The 24,259-nt window shown below is 45.5% G+C and overlaps 1 protein-coding gene across 1 annotated transcript in view; it reads right to left on the reverse strand.

Moving 5' to 3' along the window:
• Positions 1 to 6,261: 6,261 nt before the first annotated feature.
• The window catches only part of KIAA2026 (KIAA2026 ortholog), a 73,626-nt gene continuing 55,628 nt past the window's right edge, over positions 6,262 to 24,259 (reverse strand). The window contains exons 5-8 of the mRNA XM_040357569.1: positions 15,584 to 15,673; positions 14,215 to 14,330; positions 13,779 to 13,942; positions 6,262 to 10,087 (exon numbers count right to left, since the gene is read on the reverse strand). Of these exons, the coding sequence (XP_040213503.1) occupies positions 6,783 to 10,087; positions 13,779 to 13,942; positions 14,215 to 14,330; positions 15,584 to 15,673 (3,675 nt within the window). The 3' untranslated portion in view covers positions 6,262 to 6,782. The remainder of the gene's footprint in view (positions 10,088 to 13,778; positions 13,943 to 14,214; positions 14,331 to 15,583; positions 15,674 to 24,259) is intronic.

A 24,259-nucleotide genomic window follows, 5' to 3' on the forward strand; every position in this document is an offset into this window, starting at 1 on the left:
ATTATACTTTCTCACGATCAGAATGCCAATTGCTTTCTGGTACCAAAAAGGCATTAAGTATCTTGATGACTTTTATTCAAAGGGTTACATCAAAACCTTTTCATCTATCCAATCCGAATACGACCTCCCTCACACCAACAATTTTCAATATACACAGTTAGTACATTGTCTATATAAAATTGGACATATTTCCAAACAGGTTAACGTTTCTGCTTGGACCTATTTATCTTCGCCAACACAACAAAAAAAGGGTATTTCTTTATTCTATCAATTAATGCAGCAAAAGCAAATTTTTACTAAATCTGCCTCCCATCTTCTTTGGGAAAAAGATCTACAATGCTCTTTTACGAATTACCAGTGGCACGTGGCCTGTAAGGCCAATCAATCTGCTACTCATTGCACCTCCCTGTGGGAATTATCAACCAAAATCACTTTACGTTGGTATCTTACTCCGGTGATAGTTTCCAAATTTGACTCCCGAACCCCTGACTCTTGTTGGAGACTTTGCCTAAATCCAGCTAAAGGAGACATATTCCATATTTTATGGAATTGTCCAAAACTCACCGCTTACTGGGCAGGAATCTTCAATACAATATCTGACTTGACACACACGCGAGTGGCACCAGATCCGGCCTTGGCTCTTTTATCATTGGGAATAGAAAAGTTTCCATTCAATCTTCGTAGAACAATAACCCATCTACTCTAAGGCCCCGTACACACGAGAGGATCGATCCGCTGAAATTTATCCGCGGACCTGTTTCAGCGGATAGATCCCCTGGTGTGTACGATCCAGCGGATATTTTTCCGCTGATTTTTTCCCCCGGGGATGGATTTCCAGCGGATCAAGATTTCTTAACATGCTAAGAAATCTATCCGCTGGAATCCAGTCCAGCGGATTGATCCGCTGGTCTGTACAGACTCATCGGATCAATCCGTCCGATTGCATCCCTCGCATGCGTCGTAATGATTCGACGCATGCGTGGAATTCCTTATATGACAGCGTCGCGCACGTCGCCGCGTCATCATCGCGGTGACGGCGCCACACGTCACCGCGGAGGGAATTCCCGCGGGGATTTTGATCTCATGGTTAGTACAACCATGAGATCAAAATCCGCCAGAGGATTTATCCGCGGAAACGGTCCCCCGGACCGTTTCCGTGGATCGATCCTCTCGTGTGTACTAGGCCCTAGCGGCTAGGTTGTCCATTACGAGAAGGTGGAAAGATTCCAATCCACCCTCTCCCGATGACGCTATTGACCTCTTGAATTTACATAATTCATATGAAAGGATTTTAGCATCATCCCTGGGCTCTCTTCATAAATACACGATGCATTGGGACCCTTGGAACATCTGGTACAAAAACATGACATAGTTCAGCTTGCCTTTTTTTTCTTCCGCTACATTGTCTACTATTTGCTTAGGAGTTATAATGGGAGATAGCTCCCGAACACTATGATTCCCATATGGGGTGTTCGGGTGAGCTTGATCCTATATTTTATTTATTTATTTTTCCATTTGATGTTGAGATTTTGACTCTTATTTGCTAGATGTCACTAGGAAAATTATCTACCATCTTTATACAATGATTGCTGTTCTTATTTTACTTGACTAGCACTTACTTGTGTATTAATTGACATGTATTGTTTCATCCTACGTATACTGTACTACAATGTATACCATCTACTATTGTAATGCTTTAATTTTGTTTAAATGAAAACTTACAATAAAAATATATTGAATAAAAAAAAAAAAATCAGCTGGAGCTCCCTCTCAGCCACCTTTTTTCTCTGGTCAGTGACTCATGCTGATAGAGGAATGAAACAGCAGACAGAAATTACACTTGGTGCTCTTAATTCAGACAAGTACACACTATGGAGGGATAATGCTTTGTTCATTTTCATATTGTTCATATTTCAAGTCTGAGGTTTACAAACACTTTAAGGATTTGACAGTGCATCCACAGCAGAAATCCCAGTGGCTGCAGCAATGTAAGGTAAAGATTCTGGAGGAAAAGGCATAGTACTACACTTACAGCAATCATATTTGCAGGTTGGCTCATTTAAGTGGAGGAAAAGGCTTAGGTTCAATTAACTCCCCACAATCAGTTAAACAATGTAAGTCCATTGTTATGCGTACACTTTTTTGAAAGTGTGTCTGTAGATTTTATTCATTATAACACACAGCAGTCACGTGACGGCAATGCCGCTCAGTTCATACAGCTAGGGTGGCTGGTGGGCGTGTCCCCTTTCCTCCTGTCACAGGACTCTCATGAATGAGTATGCCTGTGCATCCTCATTCATGAGAAAATATATGACATAGATGGGGCTAGGAGGAAAAGGGTCTGGGCAGGGCCGGGTAGGTTGGGGCTTAGTGGAATTCCACTAGTATAGCTGCACAAAACTCTTCCCCAGATAAAGCAGATGAGAGGGGCACACCTGACAGTGCCTTTGGGAGACTTTAAGAAGTGAGATGACTCAAGTAAATCCATGCTATCTGGATCAGGTCCTCTAGGAGGGAACCCGCAGTGCAGGTCGCCCCTGGAACAGTTAGTGGATTGTCAGCTATAAAAGACCTGATGCAGTGGGACTGCTACCTTTATGCTTGGGATTGGACATGAAGTACTCTGTAAACAAGAACAACTAAGAGAAAACACTAGGTAAAACCCTTAGTTTATTCACAACTAACTGCTTGAGAAGAGGTTAAAAGCAAATAGGTAACTGTAGCTGGCAGCAATGACCAACTGAGGTGAAACAGTTTATCTTTTGCAGATAGGAGCAATGGCAAGAAGCTACCTCATGTTGAAGGAAAAAAGGCAGGAACACAGAGGGGAGTGAGTGCACTACACAGAACAATGTAGCATGTTATTGCTCATTATGTTCACCCTTTCTGCATAAACCGGTGAAAAAGGGGCTTACCATAACACCCATAGGCACAGGGGGCCAGATCCACAAAGCAGATGCGCCGACTTAACTCGAGATACGCGGCGTAATTGAAATTTACACGGCGCGTATATTTGCGCCTGATCCTCAAAACGAGATACGCCTTAAAATCATGTTTTTCCGTCCTACCTAAAAAAATTACACCGGCGCTTTTATGTGCGCAAATTACGCTAGAAACTCCGCTGTTTTGATAGGCAAAGATGCAAATGAGGGAGATAGGGCGATCCACAAAATTAAGTGTGTGCGCCGTAGATTACGCCCTGTGCGCTTCTGTTAGTTTCAATGTGTAAATTTACACTTTATAAAAGCAGCCCTAATTTTACACATGCCGTGTAAAGGTCAGCTAAAGCAACACCATTAAGGAAGAGCTGAGCACACACACTTGCTGGACTACAATCTGTATGCCAACATGCCAGGGGCATCCATGCGCATAGCTAGACTAGTGACTTCAGTGACCGAGGGTACCCCCTCTTCTGAGGGCCCAGCAGCCAGGAGACGCCTCGCAGAATGCATCTTTGCACAGTAAACACACACATTAATCATGGCACAATGAGAATGCATAAATGCACACCACTGTGGTCCCTAGCACAGATATATCACATGCACATCTAACTGGATTAGATCCAAGTACCCCCCCCAATTGGTACTTGGGAGCAGTAACGCCATGCCACAGCTCCAATTCTGTTACTGTGCATTCATACACCATTCAGGGACCTGGGATCACTTCTCCCTGGAGCAGTAACGCCATGCCACAGCTCCAATTCTGTTACTGTTCATTCATACATCATTCAGGGTCCTGGGGATCCCTTCTCCACCAAAACTGAGGGTGACACCCTTATTTAATCAGGAATGCCACCCCCCACATTCACACATCATTCACACACATAAACCAAATCATAAGTACAGTATACCAAACAAAATCATAAAAATATAAAAAAAAATCAAATAAATAAAAAAATAAAAAGTACCCCTGCAAATTAATTTTGGTGGCGATTGCTCCGTCTGGGCTGCCCACGGACACGGCCACCTGGAGGATCTTCATGGGGGGGGGGGTGTTAGCAGGGGAGGGAGTATCTTCATGGGGAGGTGAGTGAGCAGGGGAAGGAGGAGCCTCCCCTGGTGTCTGTCCTCCTGCTGGCCTGCCCTCCAAGGCCACTGCTATCCTTGTGAGACAGACAGTGACGGCAGCCGTATTGGCCTGGCCAGCCCGGGTATTGTCCTGGACAGCCCAGGTATTGTCCTGCACAGCCTGGGTCAGGGCAGTCACCTCCTGGGCCACGCCTGTTGTGGCGGTCTTCAGGTCCCACAAACATGTGATGACCGCCAATGAGTTTGTGGCCCCATCACCGAGTGACTCCTTCATTGCACCCAGGCTGTGCTCCATCTGGGTCAGAGTGACTTTTATCTGACCCAGAGTGCGGGTCTGTCCTTCTGCAGACTGGCCGGCAGACGCTCGGCCACCCCCCTGGTCTCCTGGGTCGCCATCCTGCCTGCCCCTGAGGCTTGTGGCCTGGGAGGAGGGGGGAGAGTGACTCTTGTGGGTTGCGGCCTGTTGGGGGAGGAGCTACCCCTGATGGTGGCCTGACTGCTGCCAGCCTCTGGGGTAGCCTCAAAGGTCATCATATCAGAGGCCAAAAGGACTTCCCGGCCAATTTGAAGATCTTCTTCCTCCAACCCCTCACCCTCCTCATGAGGGGAGGTTTGGCCACTCCCCTCCCCTGGGGACTCCTCAGCAGCCTCTTGTCCTTGGGGTGGTGCAGCAGCCTGGCCTGATGGGCCAGCAACCTCCTGGCCTGATGGGCCTGCAATCTCCTGGTCATCTGTGGAGGACACAAAACAATCACAGGTTTGAGGATCCACACACTTGGCACATCTTCCCTTCCCCCACCAACACATGCTAATCACCAGATAGAAAAACCCAAAACGTACCTGTCCTCACAGGAGAACCTGTTTGATAGCCACGCAGGCCCACCACCTGCTCTGGCTGGAAACACCGGGCCACTGCCCATTCCTCCTCACTCAGACGGATGGGGCAGGGTCCCCCTCCTCCAGTGCCCCTGGCATGGGCATTGATCTTAGCCACCTTGTTCCGGACCACGCTCTTTAGATCGTTGATCTTTTTTTGGATGCCAGCGGGGGTCCTCGTCTCCCCCCCCCCGCCGCATTGATTTGATCCGTTATCTTCTTTAGAATTGCCTTCCTTTGGGCCGGGGAGGTGTTCCGGCTCTCAGGCCCATGTAAATAGCGCCCATATAGGACGATGGACCTAGCAAAAATTTGCTTCTCAACCTGATTAAAATTGAGCTTCCTGCGCTTGGGTGCCATCACAGACACCACTCAGCAACAAGAAGAAACTCACAGGACAAACAAACAAAAATACACACACAACAAACAAACAAAAACACTCACAGAAGAAACACACAAAAAGCAAAACACACAAGCAGACAGCTACTACAAATTCAAAAACAAACACGCAAAAAACAAACACAAAATATAATCAGAAAAAAACGAGAAAAAGAAAATACACTAAGCAGAAACAAACACCAACTACTATCTAATACTCCTTCAAAACTTCTCTATCACACACAACTCACCAACAAACACCGACAAACATTCAGAGCAGAAGCAACTTTCTCTAGGAAGGGTAACACAGGGAAATACTTTTGCAAGGGAAGTGTGTTTGACTGGGGCTATTTATACACAGGGCGATCCTCAAACTAAGTACGCTTGGCCTTTTACCTATCTCACTGATTGCGCCGAGCAAAGTTCTGCACATGCCCAGTGAGCAGCAGATTCGTGCGTGCATGCGCAGTACGGCCGGCACTTCATTTGCATGGGGTCACGGCTCATTACAATGAAGCACACCCACTTCCTTCCCACTTGCAATAACCCCGCCTTACGCCTTAGGATTTAAGTTACGCAAGCGCAATTTTGTGCGCAAATGCGCTGTGGATACGGCAATTACGACACCAACTTAGGGCGCCGTAACTTAAATGACAGAAGTTTAGAGTAACTTAATTTGCGGCGCTGGCTGTGGATCTGGCCCAGGGTTTCCATGATGTCCCTATACCTTTGCGTGTTTCCGCCAAGTGGTGAACTTTCCTTTCACAACCTAAGAACTTGCTGATGGGTATTCTGATCTTAAACCAAATTGGGGGGTTGGGCAAAGACAATTTTGAAAAATTTATACTCTGGCATTTGAATAGGCCTTTTCTTTTTTTTTCTCCTCGATTGTTATAATGTGGACTGATACCACAAATAAGTTTGATAATTTGGACTAATGCCATAAAAAAAGTACAGAAAAGGTAGTGCTTGCAAGAAATAATGAGGTAAAAAAAACAGTGACTCTTGTTTATTTACTACATGCAGATGAGTCTGCATTAATGCTAAACAGTACACTGATCTGCAAAATACTTAAAAAACTATACATTATGTAAACAAAACATAAATAAGACAATGCTCTTTATACATATGGTTTAGTTAAGAATGTTAAAAGATAAAGAATATATACAAGTTTATATTTCGCCTAAACGTTCAGAACGCATAAATATTCATGAAAAAAATTGGTTTTCTTTACAAATGTAAAAAGACAAATACTGTTCTAGACAAACTCCAAGACGTATTGTGCAAATAGCTAGACTATCAATGTCAAACTATAAAATGGTACTGGCTGTTGAAAATGTACCTTCTTGTTCACAGAAAAGAAATTGAACTTTAAAACAAAACTTTAGGTTAACCATTTAAACTCTTCATGAACAACATAGGAAACAACCAAAAATACATTGTCAGTTTCGTAAAGTAAGTGCTACATAGTTTACTGTTTTCCCCATATTAAAGTCTGATTTACGTTGCTACAGTGTACGGCTTATCCGTTGTTAAGGACTGATGCCTAAAACTATCAGTATCTTCCCTCTTGCTCTCCGACACGGCAGATGCAGGCAAGAGATTGTTAGGAGGGCTTGCAATGTTCAACATAACTGCCTCCGTCAATGGTGTACCTTTGGATAATGGTGCCATGTTGGTTGCTTGTGGATAACATCCCCTTTGTATACAATGATCAAGAAGTGGTTGAAGTGCAGTTGTGGATGGGGTTTTGTTAACTGAAGACAGGGAGCATGGAGAGAAATCACCAGATGTTATATTTACAATCTGAGATGCAGGCTGTATATTATGTAGAGACCTGGACAAATCAGGTGCAGCAGCGCACGGATATGATTGTACTGGGTAACGTGGTGGTGACATGTTTTGTTTTAAAGCAGGTTGTGGTGCTGCTGTAGTACTAACAAGAGGAGACCCATGACACACTTGTGCGCTACCATATAAAGGAGGTCCTTGCTTAGCATTAGTTGACAGGAGCAGCACGTGACTGCCAGCTCCTAGACCTTGTGGAGGCACAATAAATCGTGTACCATTAATTGTGATTTGCGTTCCAGGAGCAAGCGGTGTGCTAGTGTTAATAACCAGTTTATGATGTGCTGAAGGTGCATTTATCTGTGGCCTAACTTGATTTAGAGTAGATGCAGGCAATGATGGCAAGGTCTGTGAAGAAGTATGCCAAGGCCCAGTTTTACATAATGTGGGTAGACAAGAAGATGACATTGCGGCTGAAGGGTTGGTCACATTTGTTGACACTACTTTATGAATGCTTTGAGATATGGAGTTGTTAATTTCACTTTTCTCTCTCAACGTTGGCAGATATGTAGATACAATAGGATTTGTGCCTGAGCCTGAAATTGGCCCAGGCAAAGTTGATGACACCAGCCGCTGCAATGATGACGATGCATGCTTTGTCATTGGATTAGTTGACAGCAGAACAGATGATGAAAGATGCCCAGTTTTCACAGTTGAAATGGCAACAGTACTCCCTAAACTTGTTGTAGGCAATCTGCTAGACACAGATGATAAAGTCTTTAAGAAGTCATTCCTTTTTCCTTCAGTGGCACTATACTGGACTGTATTGGCAGGTGCTACTACAGCACATGCCGCTGAACCCTTTGTAGAAGCTACAGTATAATCACAAGTAATATTTGAACTTGTTACTTGTTCATTGTATGCTTTTGAAAGAGTAGACGGCGTTATCACAGCAGAGTCTTTTCGAGTGCCTGCATCTCCTTTTCCCAATGTATTCTGCAAAATGTTAATTGGTAGAATATTTTTCATGCCAGCAGTATTATTAACAATAGTCTGCCCTATGGTTAGACCAATCTTTACATCTTTAACTTGGGAAACAATAGGTGGGGAGCTCATTTTTATTTGGGACCCCATGGTGGAAGGAATTAGGAAAACCTGCTGCTGTTCAGGAGGCCTGACATATGTTTTACCTATATTAGTATTAGTAACTTGCCTTGAGGCGGGTGATGTCATATTTGCACTTGAGGAACTGGCTGGAAGTTGGGTATTAATAAAAACAAACTTTTTTGATGGTACCTGTGTCAATGTTGGCGAAGCAACAATTCCCACATTTTGTGAAGTACCCGGTGGATGTATTGAAGGTGCTGTAAGTAACATGACTTGATGTATGGAAGATCCACTCACAAAATCACTCTTTGACTGAGTAGTACTGTCAGGCTGTACCACAGAAACACTGGCTGTCTTGGTTTCAGCTTGATTTAAATCTGTTCCAGCCTTCCTAATGACACTACAGTCCTGCCCAGTACTATAGCAGGAATTAGGAGTTACAGTCCCTGCTGCTGTATTAATAACAGAATTTGTAGAAGGACAAGTGCTTGCTTGTGAAACAATTGGAAGAAAGTTAGATTGCATAGGGTTACCAACAGTCTGATTAGTTACCCTAGGAGCAGGATGCTGCACTTGTGCCCAGTTAGTGTTTGATTCTGTCACCTGGTTTATACCAACAGATGCTGATGAGAACACTGGTTGGGTTTGTGATGTAGTAGTTACAGGAGTGAAAGTAGAAGTTGCTGAGGGTTTAGTTTTTGACATTAGGAATGACTGCAGCTGTGGTGTAAAAGTGAATATAGGACTTGGAGATATAACAGAAGGACCCTGATCTTGGCTTGATTGTACTTTTACAACACCAGTGTTACCACCACGCGTCCTCACAAGAATTGATTGAGAATCTCTAATGCATACAGTTCTTAATTCTTGCTTTGCTTCAGATATTTCCCTTTGAGGTGCTGGAGACGAGTTTGTCATTTGCACAGCAGGATTGCCTGTGCTTGATGTAACACGTCCAAAGTCAGACTTAATATGTAAGGACTGGCTGTAATTGGATGATACCACTGTTGCTAGAAAATCTGGAGCTCTGTTTTTATATGTTTCACATGTTGACATTGATGTGCTGTTTGCAAATGTGGATACTTGTGGCTGGGAAACTGGAAGAGTAGCACATTTAGTGGAACTTAAATCACTCTGCATTAAAGCTAATGGCAATGCCCTAGAACCAGTGTGGCCTGTGGTGGAACTGGACAATGGCACATTAGGAGCACAATGCTGTAGAGCTACATTACATTGACTCGGCTGGTTTACTTGGGGTGTTCTGTCATCTTTTTGCTGTATAAAAAGATTTTTGGGTAGAACCAGGACTTGCTGCATAAGCCTATCTCCAGTTTTAGCATCTACCACAGGCTGCATCTGAATCTTCACAGAAGAATTCTGAAGATCAACTGGGACACACTGTCCATCCGGGAGCTTATAAATCATCTGCAAGGGAGCTTTAAAAGGTGTCTGGCAAGAAATGGGAGATTTCACAGGGTTTGGGGCTGTAGGTGAAGATGGTGTACTTTCAGAACAAGGCACAGTATTGCTAATAGTGTGGGTTGGCTGACTCATTAAGGTCATATTCTTTGCCAGCAAAGTTTCAGTCAGCTTCGGTCCTTTATATACACTGAATGGTGAAGTACCAAAAGCTTCTCTGCTCATTTCTAGAACTCCTGCCTCCGTCTTTTGAAGATCACTGGCAACACTGTTTGTAGGTGTTTCTTCTTCTGTGGATGTAGAAGAGATCTCAGGGGTGCTTAATTTGATTTTCTTTTGTGCCAACATGCCTTCATCTTCAACATCTACTAATCTAAGCTGACGCCTACTACTTCTCCTTGTTTGGGATTTTGACAGATATTTTGAAATATATTCCTTCTTATGTATCTTGCCTTTCTCACAGGTGTCTGTCTCAGCATGCTCTAGTTTATCTGTAACACAGAAAATAAAACAATATTATGTTATAATGCTGTCTAAACATATATTCCATTTGCCCAATTGGTTTCATTGAGCACAACATAAGAACCATAATAGCTTTTCCAATTCCTGTATACTGACAAATTAGATATTGCAAGGTGAGGCAGTGAAAATGTCACGTTTGTGAACAATTCATTTTACATATTAAAGGGGTTGTAAAGGTTTTTTTTTTATTTTCTAAATAGGTTCCTTTAAGCTAGTGCATTGTTGGTTCACTTACCTTTTCCTTCTATTTCCCTTCTAAATGTTTTTTTTCTTTGTCTGAATTTCTCACTTCCTGTTTCTCCTCAGTAAACTTGCCCCCATCATCCAAGCTGTTCTGGCTGGGGGCTAATTAGCCAGAACAGCTTACTGAGGAGGAACAGGAAGTGAGAAATTCAGACAAAGAAAACAAATAAACAAAATTGTATGGAGGGAAATCGAAGGAAAAGCTAAGTGAACCAACAATGCACTAGCTTAAAGGAACCTATTTAGAAAATAAAAACAAACCTTTACAACCCCTTTAAGCAACCTACAGTATATATTGTTCCTTGGGAGACACTTTGCTTGTTTCTATATGTAAATAAAGACACAGCTTACATAGTGCCATTCCTTAAAGTATTTTCATGTGTTAGTTATGATTTTTATTTTATATAATCCTGAGTTAACTGCTGTATTTTGTGTAGACTTACGAAAGGTGTAGTGCACTGTACATTATTGGAATAATTAGCATAGTGCAATAGATACTGTATGTTCTTGATTATGTAGAGACTGCATTTTAGTTTATTAACCATGTCTTAAGCTGCTCTGTATGCAAGCAATGTTCACGATTGCAAAGCTGCAGTCCATTATACTGTATTTCTTTTCCCTTTTTTTTTTTCTTGTGTACTGTTTTTTTTTTTTCTCATTACTTTTTTTTGTGTTTTTCTTTTTTGTATGCAAGTTTTTTTGTAAAACCTACAAAAATTTCAATAAAAACGATTTGATAAAAAAAAAAAAAAGTATTTTCAATAATAATCATTACCCCATATCTGCCAGATGCAAACTTTTACTATTCAACTACAATTTTCAATTTTCCAGTGTATGTTTGAATCTGACTTGTTGTTTGAGACAATGCAGGCAGTTATTTATAATGCTTTGATAAATGAGATTAAAGTAAATGTAAAGCTAAAAAACAAAAAAAACAAAATCAAAACCATTAAATACTTACCTGCTCTGTGCCATGGTATTCAACAGAGCAGCCCCAAAACTCATTTTCTTGGGTGTCCCGCTGGAGCTCTCAGCTCCTCCACTTGTTGGTGTGCCTCCATAGCAAGCCACTTCATATTTTGGCCAACCTGCAGGCTTGATCCTAAGCGTGCTTCCTGCTTCGATAGACAGCTCTATCTGCCCACAGAATTTGATTGACAGCAGCAAGAGCCAATGGCTTCCATTGCTGCCTCTGTTAGCAGAGAGAGCCGCTGCAGATGGGCACAGCGCTGGATCGTGATCTGGCTCCGGTAAGTCTAAGGGGGGTGAGGGTGCAATACACATACAGGGACATTTTCTTACATTATTGCAGCGAATACAATTTTCATCGTTTTCATCGGACCAAACCGATCGTGTGTGGGCCCAATTGGTTATTTAACCATAAGTTAAAAAAAAGCAATCTTGTTTTAAATTTAACCGATGGATACCTAACCGATAAAAAAAAAAACTATCGTTTGTAGGCACGTCCATCAGTTAAAAATCCAGGCATGCTCAGAATCAAGTCGACGCATGCTTGGAAGCATTGAACTTCGTTTTACGTCACCGCGTTCTGACTCGATCGGTTTTTTAACTGATGGTGTGTAGGCACGACTGACCATCAGTCAGCTTCATCGGTTAACCGATGAAAACGGTCCATCAGACCGTTCTCATTGGTTTGACCGATCGTGTGTACGCGGCATAAGACAAAAAATGTCCAGCCTTCAAAATCACATTAAGGGCCTGAATTTGTCCGTAAATAGCTGCTTTTATACATCACATCTTGGAACTTTCTCTTGTCAAGGTGTGTTCCTTGTCTATTATGCGTTTACAGTTTATACCGCAACAACCAAGGTTAACCATTTGCTGAAAGGGGGAATATGCTTGCTTTGCAGTGATTCAACGGTCCAAAAATCATACATCTTACATCATATATTTACATCAGCACTATATTACTAGAGGAACTTTTGCTAGGACCTTAAATGCACAGTATTTAAAAATAAATATATATATATATATATATATATATATATATACATACACATGCGCACACACACATATATATATACAAAGACACACACACACAAACACTACCGTGCAAAATAAGTTTTACGCAGGTGTGTAAAAATTCTGTAAATGTTTTCAGAAATAGAAGTGTTAATAGTTTACTTTTATCAATTAACAAAATGGAAAGTAAGTGAACAGAAAAGAAATCCAAATCAAATCAATATTTGGTGTGATCACCCTTTGTCTTCAGCATTAATTCTTCTAGGTATACTTTCACACAGGTAGGTTGTTTTAAACATCTGCTGTATTCAGTTTCCTTGACCGACCACTGCATGCATCTATGGTCCCTAACATTGCCAGTCTCTTTGTGCTTCTTCAAAAGCACTTCAACAGAACATATTGAAACCCCAGTCTGCTTGAAATCTTTGCCTGGGAGAGACCTTGCTGATGCAGTAAAACTACTACCTTGTGTCTTATTGTTATGCTCAGTCTTGCCATGGTGTATGACCTGTGATGTTAATTGGTCTTCCAACCTCACTGTAGCAGAGTTTGGTTGTTCCTTACCCAGTTTTAAGCAGCTGTTTCTATTTAGTTTATTATAGTGTTTCAGCCCATATATGAAATTCATGATCATTAGCACCTGCTTGGTTAATCCTCCCCCCTCCGGTGCCACATTTGGCACCTTTCAGGGGGAAAGGATACCTGTCTGACAGGTATCCTGTTCCCACTTCTGGGAGCCACAGCCCTGGCTATCGACATCACCGCTCGGCTCCCTCCTCCTTCCCCTGCCATCGGGCCAGTAGGAGAGAGGAGTGGAGCCTTGCACATGCACAGTAGGGTTCCCGGAGTGAAGCCATAAGGCTACACTCCTGGGTTCTCTTACCCACAATGGTGGCGGCAGCACCCGACAGCTGATGGAAACATGGCGGCAGCACCCGACATCGCTGGACTCCAGGACGGACAGGTAAGTGTCCAATATTCAAAAGCCAGCAGCGGCAGTATGTGTAGCTGCTGGCTTTTAATTTTTGCAGCGGTGGGCGGAATTATGCTTTAAGGCATGTCTTGAAAGATACTAGTGTACCTATGTTAGCTCTCAACTGAACTAGCAAACCATCAAACTGCTGGTGTCATATCTGATCACATAAGCAGCACCACAGCAACTGAAGATAAAAGTAAGGCTAAAAGGGAACCTCCTGTGGCTGTAAAGGATTAGAGTGTTTAGTTTCACTTTAAGCATGCTGGACAGGAAAACGTGACACAGGAAAGTGCAGAACAGCAAAATTGAATACTGGCGATATTCCCCTAACTATAGAGTATTGCAGGACTGTCTGAAAGTAAAAACAAAATGAACGTATTTTAAATACTCTGCCATTCAAAACAGATCACACACATGTATATTTAGCTGTTTGGCTACAGTTTTGTTTTAAATCATACCATGACAATTGTTCTCAATTTCCTTGTGACAGACTTCAGATGATATAGGTACAGAAATTGGAGATTTGCTTGGCTCACAATTACCACGAGAAGATGATTCTCTAAGAAAATTGTCGGATTCTGGCAGCTTTTGGAAATCATCATAGTCTTTTCTCAGACGTGCACTGCAAGAGGACACATAAAAAATGTCAGCAACTACCACTCGTATGTGTTAATGCTGCTACCAATGCAACCAGAACTGATGTCTTATACTACATGATACAAAAGGTGAATAGCAGATCTGAATGTAGATACCAACTATATGTAGAATACAGCTCTACTGTATTGACAATTTAAAATAAAGTAAAATGCAATATCCACCTGCTAAACAGGAGAATACATACTATCTTTTGAGTAAGCAATGATCATATATGCTAGGTTTACAGTGTGTTGTTACCGATTTTTTTGAAAAGCCTTCAGTAGCTTTGGTTCCCATGGCAACAGTTCATTTAGCAGACGTGTCAAGGTGCCATGAAGCTCTTTTACAGCTTGTCTTCTTAAGTGCCATTTTCCCTAAAACAATAATTGAGGTATAAATCATTGCAAGAAAATGAAAAATATATATACATCTCCTGTTTGCAACCCTTTAAAAAAGGGGAACAAATCTGCAGGCAGCAACAAGTGGCTACGGCCCAGAAATGACCTTAGCTGTCAAATGCAACAGACAAAACTAAACTGAGAGATCATTATACAGACATTATACAGACAATGCATGACTTACATGTTATAACAATATACGTAACAACAATATCAGGTTGACAATGTTTCTGTGGATAAGTATTCACAGTTTATGAAACACAAGTACTTCACCAATATTATAACGACTTCCATACTGGGCACTTTTGCCCCCTTCCTTCCCAGGCCAATTTTCAGCTTTCAGCGCTCTCGCACTTTCAATGACAATTGCGCGGTCATGTAACACTGTGCCCAAATGAAATTTTTATCATTTTGTTCACACTAATAGAGCTTTCTTTTGGTGGTATTTATTCACGACTTGCGATATAAGTGGAAAAAAAAATTAAAATTTTAAAAAGAAACAATATTTTCTACTTTCTATTTGAAAAGAAATCCAATAAAATCAAATTTGGTCATAAATTTAAGCCACAATTTATTATTTTGCTACATGTTTTTGGTAAAAAAAATCCTGTTAAGTGTATAATAATTGGTTTGTGTGATCACAGACAGATGTATGCAGATGATCATGTACAGATGTGAGCAGATGATCACGGACATATGTATGTAGATAATCATTGGGACATATGATTTTACTGGGACATATGTGGGGGACAGGTGTTTTTACTGTGTTGGGACATGTGTGGGGACGTGTGTGGGAGACACTATTTTGATGACATGTGTGTTTACACTGTGGGGACACTGGGCCGGTAATCAGTGTGTAAAAAAACAGCTCATACACACTGATCACCGGCTGGCTACAGCGATCAGCCCTCCTCCCTCCACTGACAACTTCCGTGTGAAGAGAGGAGAGCCGAACGCCTGGGTGACACAAGCACATTGGGATAGCGCCACTGCGTGGGCACGCGTGCGTGATCCCCCTCCTTTTGAGAGATGTTTCTGAACGTCCACTAATAAGGAGGAAGCACCCACCCAGCCGTATATGTGCAGTGGCCAGGTGGGAGGTGGATAATAAAATGCAGGGCTAGACAACTTTTTACCAGATATTGGAACAAATAGGAACAGATATAGGAATTAAATACATATTGGTGAATTGTATTAGCAGTTTTTTATGTCGTCAAAAATGCTCTCACCGATTTCTTTTTGTTGTTTTCCAATGTTTTGAGCTCTCCATCAATTTTCTTAATCAGCTCCCTGAGGTCATCAAGATTCGTGCAGACTAGCTAAAAAGAGAAAACACTTATTATAAGGCATGTATATATAGATTAAAATCCTGACCTCTCAAGCACACAGCTGACAGGGTCTCTTACATACACAGTGCCACTTTTCTAAAGGGAAGTATTAAAGCATGAATATAGAAGTACAGGATCATCTAACTCGTTCAGACACACAAAAACTGACCTGTTATGCAATTATATTTATATTCCTTGATTTGCTGACTTAGGCCCCTTTCACACTAGTGGGCTGGCCGGGTGCGCCTGTCAGTTTCTCTGGTGGACCCGATCCGACCCTCCAGTCTCCTCTATGGAGCAGCGGGGGGTAAACGGACATGTGTCTGCGACATCCGATGGCGGTCTGTTTACATTTGACTCCACATGTGTCTGTGTTCGCTCTGCAGACACAGACCAGCCATCCCTCTACTCAGCGGGGATTAGGAGAGCCTGCTCTGTGTAATGTATTTGTACAGCTCCACTCCAGTTTAAAATTGTACAAGTAAGTTGTGCCCACAAGAAAGCTGCTGTTTCCCTTTGTAAAAAGCAAAGTCTCTCTGGTTTTGTTTAATTTTGTTATTGGAGCCAGAAATTATGGCAAAGCCCTACCAACCAGCCATTGGCTGAAAGCGCTGATTGGAAGCCGGTCGGTAGACTTTTTATGGTCATGAGCAGCTATTCGGCTGGCTTTAGTCAGACCGCTTGCAGTACACATGGGGCAAATGTCAGCTGGTTTCTATTGAACCAGCTGATACAGACCAACATTCGGCCCATTTGTACTAGGCTTTAGGCAGACTGTACATCAGACTATGTGTGTGGCTAGCTTTAGGCAAGACAATTACCGTATTTATTGCGGTATAACGCGCTCCCGCGTATACCGCGCACCCCTAAAGTGGCCCCCTAACCTGTGGAAAAAAAGTTTTTTTTGTACTTACAGTTTTGGTGTCTTGCGCGGTGTCCATCGGCGGCCTCGTCGGGACCGGCGTCCTTCTGCGGCTTCGGGTGTCCTATTCGGCGGGTCCGGCGTCCGTCTTCGGCGGGTCGGGTGTTCTCTTCGGCGGGTCGGGTGTCCTCTTCGGCAGGTCGGGTGTCCTCTTCGGTGGGTCCGGCGTCCTTCTGCGGCGTCCTCGCGTCCTCCCCGCTCATTTCCCGCCACGAGTTTGAATACTGCGCCGGCATATACCGAGCGCAGTACATTTGGGTATCTTCGGGCAGGCTCGGCAACTGTCGCGCTGACGTCCTGTACGCTCAGGACGTCAGTGCGAGAGACGCCGAGACTGCCCGAAGATACCCGAGTGTACTGCGCTCGGTATATGCCGGCGCAGTATTCAAACTCGTGGCGGGAAAGCGGGTATAGGCGTATATCGCGCACCCACGATTTTGCCCTGATTTTCAGGGCAAAATAGTGCGCGGTATACGCCGATAAATACGGTACTAGTTAAACAAAGTAGAGGTTCATGTTGAGTGACAGAAAATTACCTCCGCTACACTGGCAAATTAGACATTCTTAACCCCTTCAGGTCAGAGTCTCATGCAGTGCAGACATACCTTTGGATCTGTGCAGTGAGGTGGTTGCACCTGCTGTCAGAGGAAGGTTAGCAACAGGAGCTCAAATCGGCGCACATACCTAGGAGTAGGACGTGTGGCTCTTGCTCCAGGCAGGCAGGTTTCTCGCCAGTCAGCACCCAGGATCCAGCATTACGGTGTCCAGGACGGTAAAACCACTTTGGATTCTGCAGTCTCCTGTCTTTCCCCGGTCATCTCAGCCCCCCCAGGGTTTCCCCCATATCCAAACACTAGCCGACTGCAGCCACGGGGCTTTCCATGCACCATCTGTCAAGCCTAGCTGGTAGGACAGACAGTAGTGGCTGTGGCCGGCAGTAAACCCCCTTCTTTCTCTGCTCCTTCATCCCCTCCTTCCGCCCGCAGGTACCGCAAGTCTGGAGGCACAGATACCCAAGGATTAGGCTCATCGAGGTAAGCCCGCCATCTCCCGATCGCCACAACGATCAGGAGATTGCGGCCGCCTGCATTGACCACTGGAAAATGAGCCCCTACCCTGGACAGATCACCATGCAATAAAATTCAATATCACCACAAACGACCCCTTAAAAAAATCAATAAACCTGGTGACAACACACTGGACAAGATCTCAGAAGAAGCTCCAATCGGAACTCTTCAAAACTACATTATACAACAAAATAGAAATAATTAAACAACATCAAACAGCGACAGAAACACTCAACTCCATCAACAAGGCCCACATACAGACAGCTGACATAGTAGCAGAAACGCAGAACGCGCATCCGGAAAAACAACTCCAGCTGGTTTAACGACAAGCTCACGTTGTTAAAGCAAGAGCGTAGAAGAGCGGAAGCAGCCTGGAGAAGAAGCTCAACAGAGGAAAACCACATTATTTACAAGGTAATAACTAAGAAATATCACAAAGAAATTTTCAAAGCCAAAAAAGATCATTTTTCTAATATCATCACAAAAGCCAATGAACCGCCCTTGCAAACTCTTTAATTTAGTCGCTCAGTCTATGAACCCAGCCTGCCTAGAGTAATAATACCCCCTACACATAGGCACCCCAAAAAAGGGGGGGTGTTCCCTACTCTGTGGCCCTACCCTCCGTAACGAGGGCCACACTGAGGCGGGAGAGATCCCGCTAGGAGTTATACGTTCATACTTCAGCCGTGGGCTCTATCAATGCTTGGCCCTCAGCTGAGTATACAAAAACATTCCACAGTTGCCAAGTATTGGTGAATGTTTCCTGTCTGTTATGCTCTGTGAGGACTAGGTCCTCCATGCGTCGTATTTCCTCCACCTTCGCGATCCACTGAGGGATGGTCGGTGGAAGTGTAGTGGAATGCAGGCCTTAGCTGCATCCAAAAGATGTCTTATTACAGATTTTTTGTATACTTTCTCCGGGATGTTAGATGCATGCAGGAGGAAGAACGCAGGGTCAGCCGGAATAGCGCAATCCGTGAATTTCTGGGCCACCTCACAAATCACTCGCCAGAAGCGACCCAGGCTGGGGCAGGACCAAAAGATGTGCAGTAGCGTCCCCTTATCGGCTCAGCAGCGCCAGCAAAGGTCCGACGTCTCCGGGAAGAATTTGTGGAGTAGTACTGGAGTTCTGTACCATCTTGACAGGAGTTTGTAACTAGTTTCCTGGGTCTTGGCGCAGATGGAGGATTTATGCGTAAACCTCAGGATGCGCTGTCGTTTGGCCATATCGAACCGACACTGCAATTCCTCCTCCCATTTAAGTATACCCGGAAGTACAAGGTCCATGTGCAGAGCGTTTAAGAGACTGTAGGCTAGGGAGAGCGTATGCGATGTGATACCCGAGGTGTTGCAGAGGTCCTCCAGTGTTGTGAGAGGCTGGGTGTTGGCGGCCGGAGGTGTCAGAGAGCGATCTCAGGAAGTCCAAACAAAACAGGCCTGCGGGATCAGAAAGCTCCGCAATAGTGTTCCAACGCCCCCTACGCTAAAGTGGGAGGCCTGGTATAGGCCCGCCTCGCTCGGCCGCCGAAAGACCACATCCCGTATGCCTGGCGTAAATCGGGGGTTCTCTAAAATGGGATACAAAGGTGAGTTGGTTGAGGATACCAGCGACTGTAAAATGAGTCTGGCGCAGACCCGTATTGTGTTGCCAATCAGTGGATGGCGTTTGGACTCCACGGAAACGTTCAAGGAGCACCAAGGCGCTCTGTTAAGGGGAATTTCACTCTGGTCCTGCTCCATCCGCACCCAAAGCTTAGTCTCCTGGTTGCGACACCAGTCCACAAGCCTGCCTATGTGAACTGCTCAGTGGTAGGCGCGGATATCCGGCAGTGCAAGGCCCCCCTGGCATTTGGGTAAAACTAAAAGTTTAGTCGAGAGCCGCGGGTTCTTTTTAGCCCAGATAAATTCAGTGAGTGTGGACTGCACCTGTTTAAAATACGATGCAGGGACGCGTATAGGCAATGCTTGCATAAGATAGAGGAATTTCGGGAGGATTGACATCTTCACGATGTTGCAGCGGCCCACCCAGGAGTGTAGTCCCGTATGCCATTTATTCAGCAGTACCCTAATCATCTGCAGTAGGGGAGGGAAGTTAAGATCGTATACTTGTGAAATTGTTCGGGGGATATGTGTGCCCAAATATTTCAGTGCGGTAGTCATCCACTTTAGTTTGAATCTGGCTTGCAGGTGTGTGAGTTGTACGTGCGGTATCCCCACGCCCATGGCTTCGGACTTGGAGTAGTTGATTTTCAAGTTGGAGAGTACTCCATAACGTTCGAATTCCCCTAAAAGGGTCGGGAGGGAAACAGTGGGGTTGGTGAGGGAGAACATAAGATCGTCGGCATAGGCCGACGCCTTATGTTGGGTACGGTGTATTGTCACACCTGATATATCCGTGTTAAGTCTCACGTGACAGAGAAATGGTTCCAACAAAATGGCAAAGAGGAGGGGTGACAGCGGACAGCCCTGTCGCGTTCCGTTAGTGATCGGGAAGAGGTCAGAAGACACTCCATTAGCCCGGACTCTGGCCGTTGGTGACACATAGGTCGCCGATATCCAGTTCATCATTTTACTGCCCAGACCTACATGTCTTAGCGTAGCGAGCATGAAGGCCCAGCTAACGCCTTCTCTGCGTCGGTGCTCAGGAAAATACTATGTCACAGTAGCGTATCTCCTTTACGCTACGCCGACGCAGCGCAGAGAGGCAAGCATGGAATTCACAAAGCACTTACTCCCAAAACTGCGCTGGGTTTCCTAGGCGTAAGCCGGAGTAGGTGGAAGTGGGCGTGAGCCATGCAAATGAGGTGTGACCCCATGCAAATGATGGGCCGAGCGCCAGACAGATATGTATAACGAACAGCGCATGCGCCGTCCGTGGGCGCATCTCAGTGCGCATGCTCACAATCACGTCGGAACAACTGCCTAAGATACGCCGGATCACTGCCTATGGCGTGAACGTAACCTACGCCTAGTCATATTCATGTCCAACGTAAACTACGTAAAATACATGGGCTTGTGTTCCCTGGTGCAGCCCTTTGCATGGATGCTGCTGAGTTACACCTCCTTTATGGGGCATAACTTTACGCCGTACGTACAACTTACGCGCACCAGTCGTAGCCTGCGTCGGGCGCAAGTAAGATCTTGAATCGGCGTATCTCCCTCATTTGCATATTTGAATAGAAAATCAATGGGAGCGCCACATACGTCCAGCGTAAATATGCGCCCACTCTACGCCGGCGTAGGCAAGTTACGTCGGTGGAATGAAGCCTGTTTTTAGGCGTATCTTAGTTTCGTGGGCACGGCGCACAGATACGACGGCGCATATTTGCACTTACGTGGCGTATCTTGAGATACGTCGGCGCAAGTGCTTTGTGAATCTGGGCCCATGTGTCTTAGTACAGGTGGTGGAGTAAAGCAAGTTCATAAGCTTAGTGGTGTTGTCCCTTGCTTCCCTCGTAGGGACAAAGCCCACTTGATCTAAGTGGATAAGGCGGGGGAGGTGACATTGTAGCCTGGTGGCGATAAATTTGGTGAATAATTTAAGATCCGTATTAAGGAGGGAGATAGGACGATAACTCCCGCAAAACGTCGGGTCCCTGCCCTCTTTGGGGACAACGGAGATCTGCGCTTGTAATGTAGAGGCGTGTAGTGTTTCCCCCTCGGTAAGTCCATTAAGCATCTTCACCAAGTGATCACCCAGAGAGGGAAGCAGTGTCTTGTAGTACTGAAGTATGAGACCATCTGGTCGCCTTTCCCAATTTGGTGTTGCTCACTGCGAGCTGGAGCTCAGCTAACGTGATGGGGTGTTCCAATAGAGCGCGTTTCTCTTCAGGAAGGGTGGGCATGCGTGATGAGGTTATGTAGTCTACCATATGGTCTGAGGAAGGAACCGTCGTGGAAAGGTTGTAGAGCGACTCGTAGAATGACTTGAATTCCTGTGATATGTGCTGAGGCATAGTTATTTTCTGGCCCATCGGGGAGTGCACAAACGGTATATAGGATGCCGATTTCTGGTCGCGTAGGGAATGTGCTAAAAGCCTACCACACTTGTTGCCCGACTCGTAAACTTTTTTGCGGGTAATTTGCAGCGCCAACTTAGCCTTAAAATTAAGTAGGTCAGTGACATGCGCGTGTACCGCGCTTAGCTCTGCCTTCAGCGGGCCCGTCTGGGATTGTTTGTTCCCAATTTCCAGGACTTGAAGTTTGTCTAGTAGGGATGTCAACTGGGTCGTCCTCAGCCGTTTAAGTCTCGCACCGTGCTTTATAAGAGTGCCCCGGATCACCGCTTTATGAGCCTCCCACACCAGGCCCGCCCCACTGTCCGCGTCGTTGTTAGTACGGAAATAATTGGTTATTTCACTAGTCACGTCAGCCAGTATCTCGGGATCATGCAGGAGACCCTCATTGAGCCTCCACGGCCTCCTCTGACCTCTATAAAAGTTGTCAGGGCATACTGCATGGAGACCACGTAATGGAACCCAATGAGACTCATCTGACAGCCTGCAGTTGGTTGTGGGGAATAAAAATTTAATCTATGCGCGAATACATGTTGTGTGGGCGAGAAAAGAAAGTGTAGTCACGCTCACCAGGGTGGAAGAGGCGCCAGGTGTCAATAAGCTGTGATGCGTGTAGAGCTAGATATATGGCCTTACGCGCGCCCCGGGAAATCGAGGAGCATCCCGTAGAGGTGTCCTCGTCGGGGAGCAAGGGGGTGTTGAAGTCCCCTCCTAAAATGAGCTGGCACTCGGAAAATTTACGAAGGGCGGCTAAGTGTTTTTTAATGAAAGTGTCTTGTTGACTGTTCGGAGCATAGAGGCTGGCAATAGTAACCTTTGTGACGCCTATCAGGCCTCGGAGGTAGAGGAATCTGCCAGCGGGTCCGTCCGGACCGCTGACAGGGTCCAAGGTAGTTTTGCTGAAATCAGGACAGAAACTCCTCTAGATTTAGCCTCCGAGTATGCGGAGTGGTACACTGTCGGGTAGAATCTATTCTTGAGGACTGGAAAAGTATTCACCCTAAAATGCGTCTCCTGCAGGAGCACAATATCCGCGTTTAGGTGTCTCATATCATTAAGCAGCATCCGCCGCTTCTCAGGTGTATTAAGCCCCTTCACATTTAGCGTGACTACCGGGATCTCGTCCATTGTCGTAGAGGGCGTCAGAGGAGGGGCGGGCGACAAACAGGGGAAGGAGGGGGTGGGGAAAGGGAGAGCAAAAGGTAGGAAAAGGAAGAGATTGAGAGAGATGAAGAAAGGAAGTAGCCCCCTGTGGGTGACCAGTCCCGCAGGGAATGTAGAGCGTGCCCGCTGAAGGGGTAAGCCCGCAGCGGGTGCTGACCAGCTTAGCTGGCTAAATAAAGTACGCAAAATTTTGCAAGAACGCTCCCCAGTGTCACCTGGGTACCGAGCGTCGTCCTAGGTGGGAGTGTGTTCAGCAAGGGCTCATGGGGTACTCTCAGACCCTTCCCGACCACCACATGGAAAGAGGTCGCGGGCCCCCCGAACGGGGACCCCACGACCAGATTGCGTGTGGAGAGTAAGAACAAATAGATATATACAGGACATTCAAATCACCCATCACATCAACAAACTTCAACTGCAATACATGTAAACATATAAAACCCAGCAACCAGGTCGACCGCCAACCCAAATATAACTCCCCAAGGCACACCCACCCCAACCCCCCGGGCCAGAAGAAAGAAAATGAACAAAACAAAAAATGCATAGGCCCCTTACCCAGGTCCCCCCGCCCGACACCAACCCTGCACCCCGAGGTGGGCATGAATATGCACCCCCCCCGGGGGCAGGCACTCCAGACAGACCATAGCAGTCAGCTCCCCACCCCACCCCCCCAAGACAGCAACCAGTCTCGTGTTCCGGTAGTGTGGGGGTTCAGGTCACGTTCCTCAAAGGCCCAGATCCCTCCAAAAAGAGTACAGATTATTGGTGCCCCCTCCCCACAGTCCAATGAATCCCACATCAGCCCATAGTACTCACGCTACCCGAATCCACGCCGTCGTGCGGCTCTTAAAGCTCCCAGGCTTTAGGGGGGGGGGGGGGGAGTCACAGCCCGGGGTTCTGGTGATATGGGGCCACAGGTGCGCCCGAAGACCAAATGAGAGAAGGGGAACAGGAAGGCAGGACAGATGGGTCCAGACGTTGCGTTTCCACACTTTGATGGCACGGGGGAGGGGGGAAGCGGAGCATCCCAGATTCAACAATGTCTGCAGGGTTATACAATGTCAAAGGCCATGGGCCTGTCCATCTGAGCAAACTCGTCCAACCAAGCAGGGGGGGAAAGGGAGGCAGGGGGGAACCACACCCCCGATAGCGTCCGGACACAATCCGGAATGGGGGGGAGAAAAACACAGCAACCCCAGCCCCCCCCCGGCTCCTCAGGTCTCAATCAGGTCTCCAGAATCGCAGGGGCGGCAGCAGGGTGGGGGGCCCACGATGCAAAGCATCCACAATAAACAGAAAGGACAGGGCAGGGGGGCACACCAAACTCAGCCCGGGTATCGGGGAAGGGGGGACAACAAAAGGCCGAGGCCATCTCCGTCTGAGGAACAGGGCAACTAAAATGTATAAA

The sequence above is a fragment of the Rana temporaria genome, chromosome 1, assembly GCF_905171775.1.
Source record: "Rana temporaria chromosome 1, aRanTem1.1, whole genome shotgun sequence".
Classification (NCBI taxonomy): domain Eukaryota; kingdom Metazoa; phylum Chordata; class Amphibia; order Anura; family Ranidae; genus Rana; species Rana temporaria.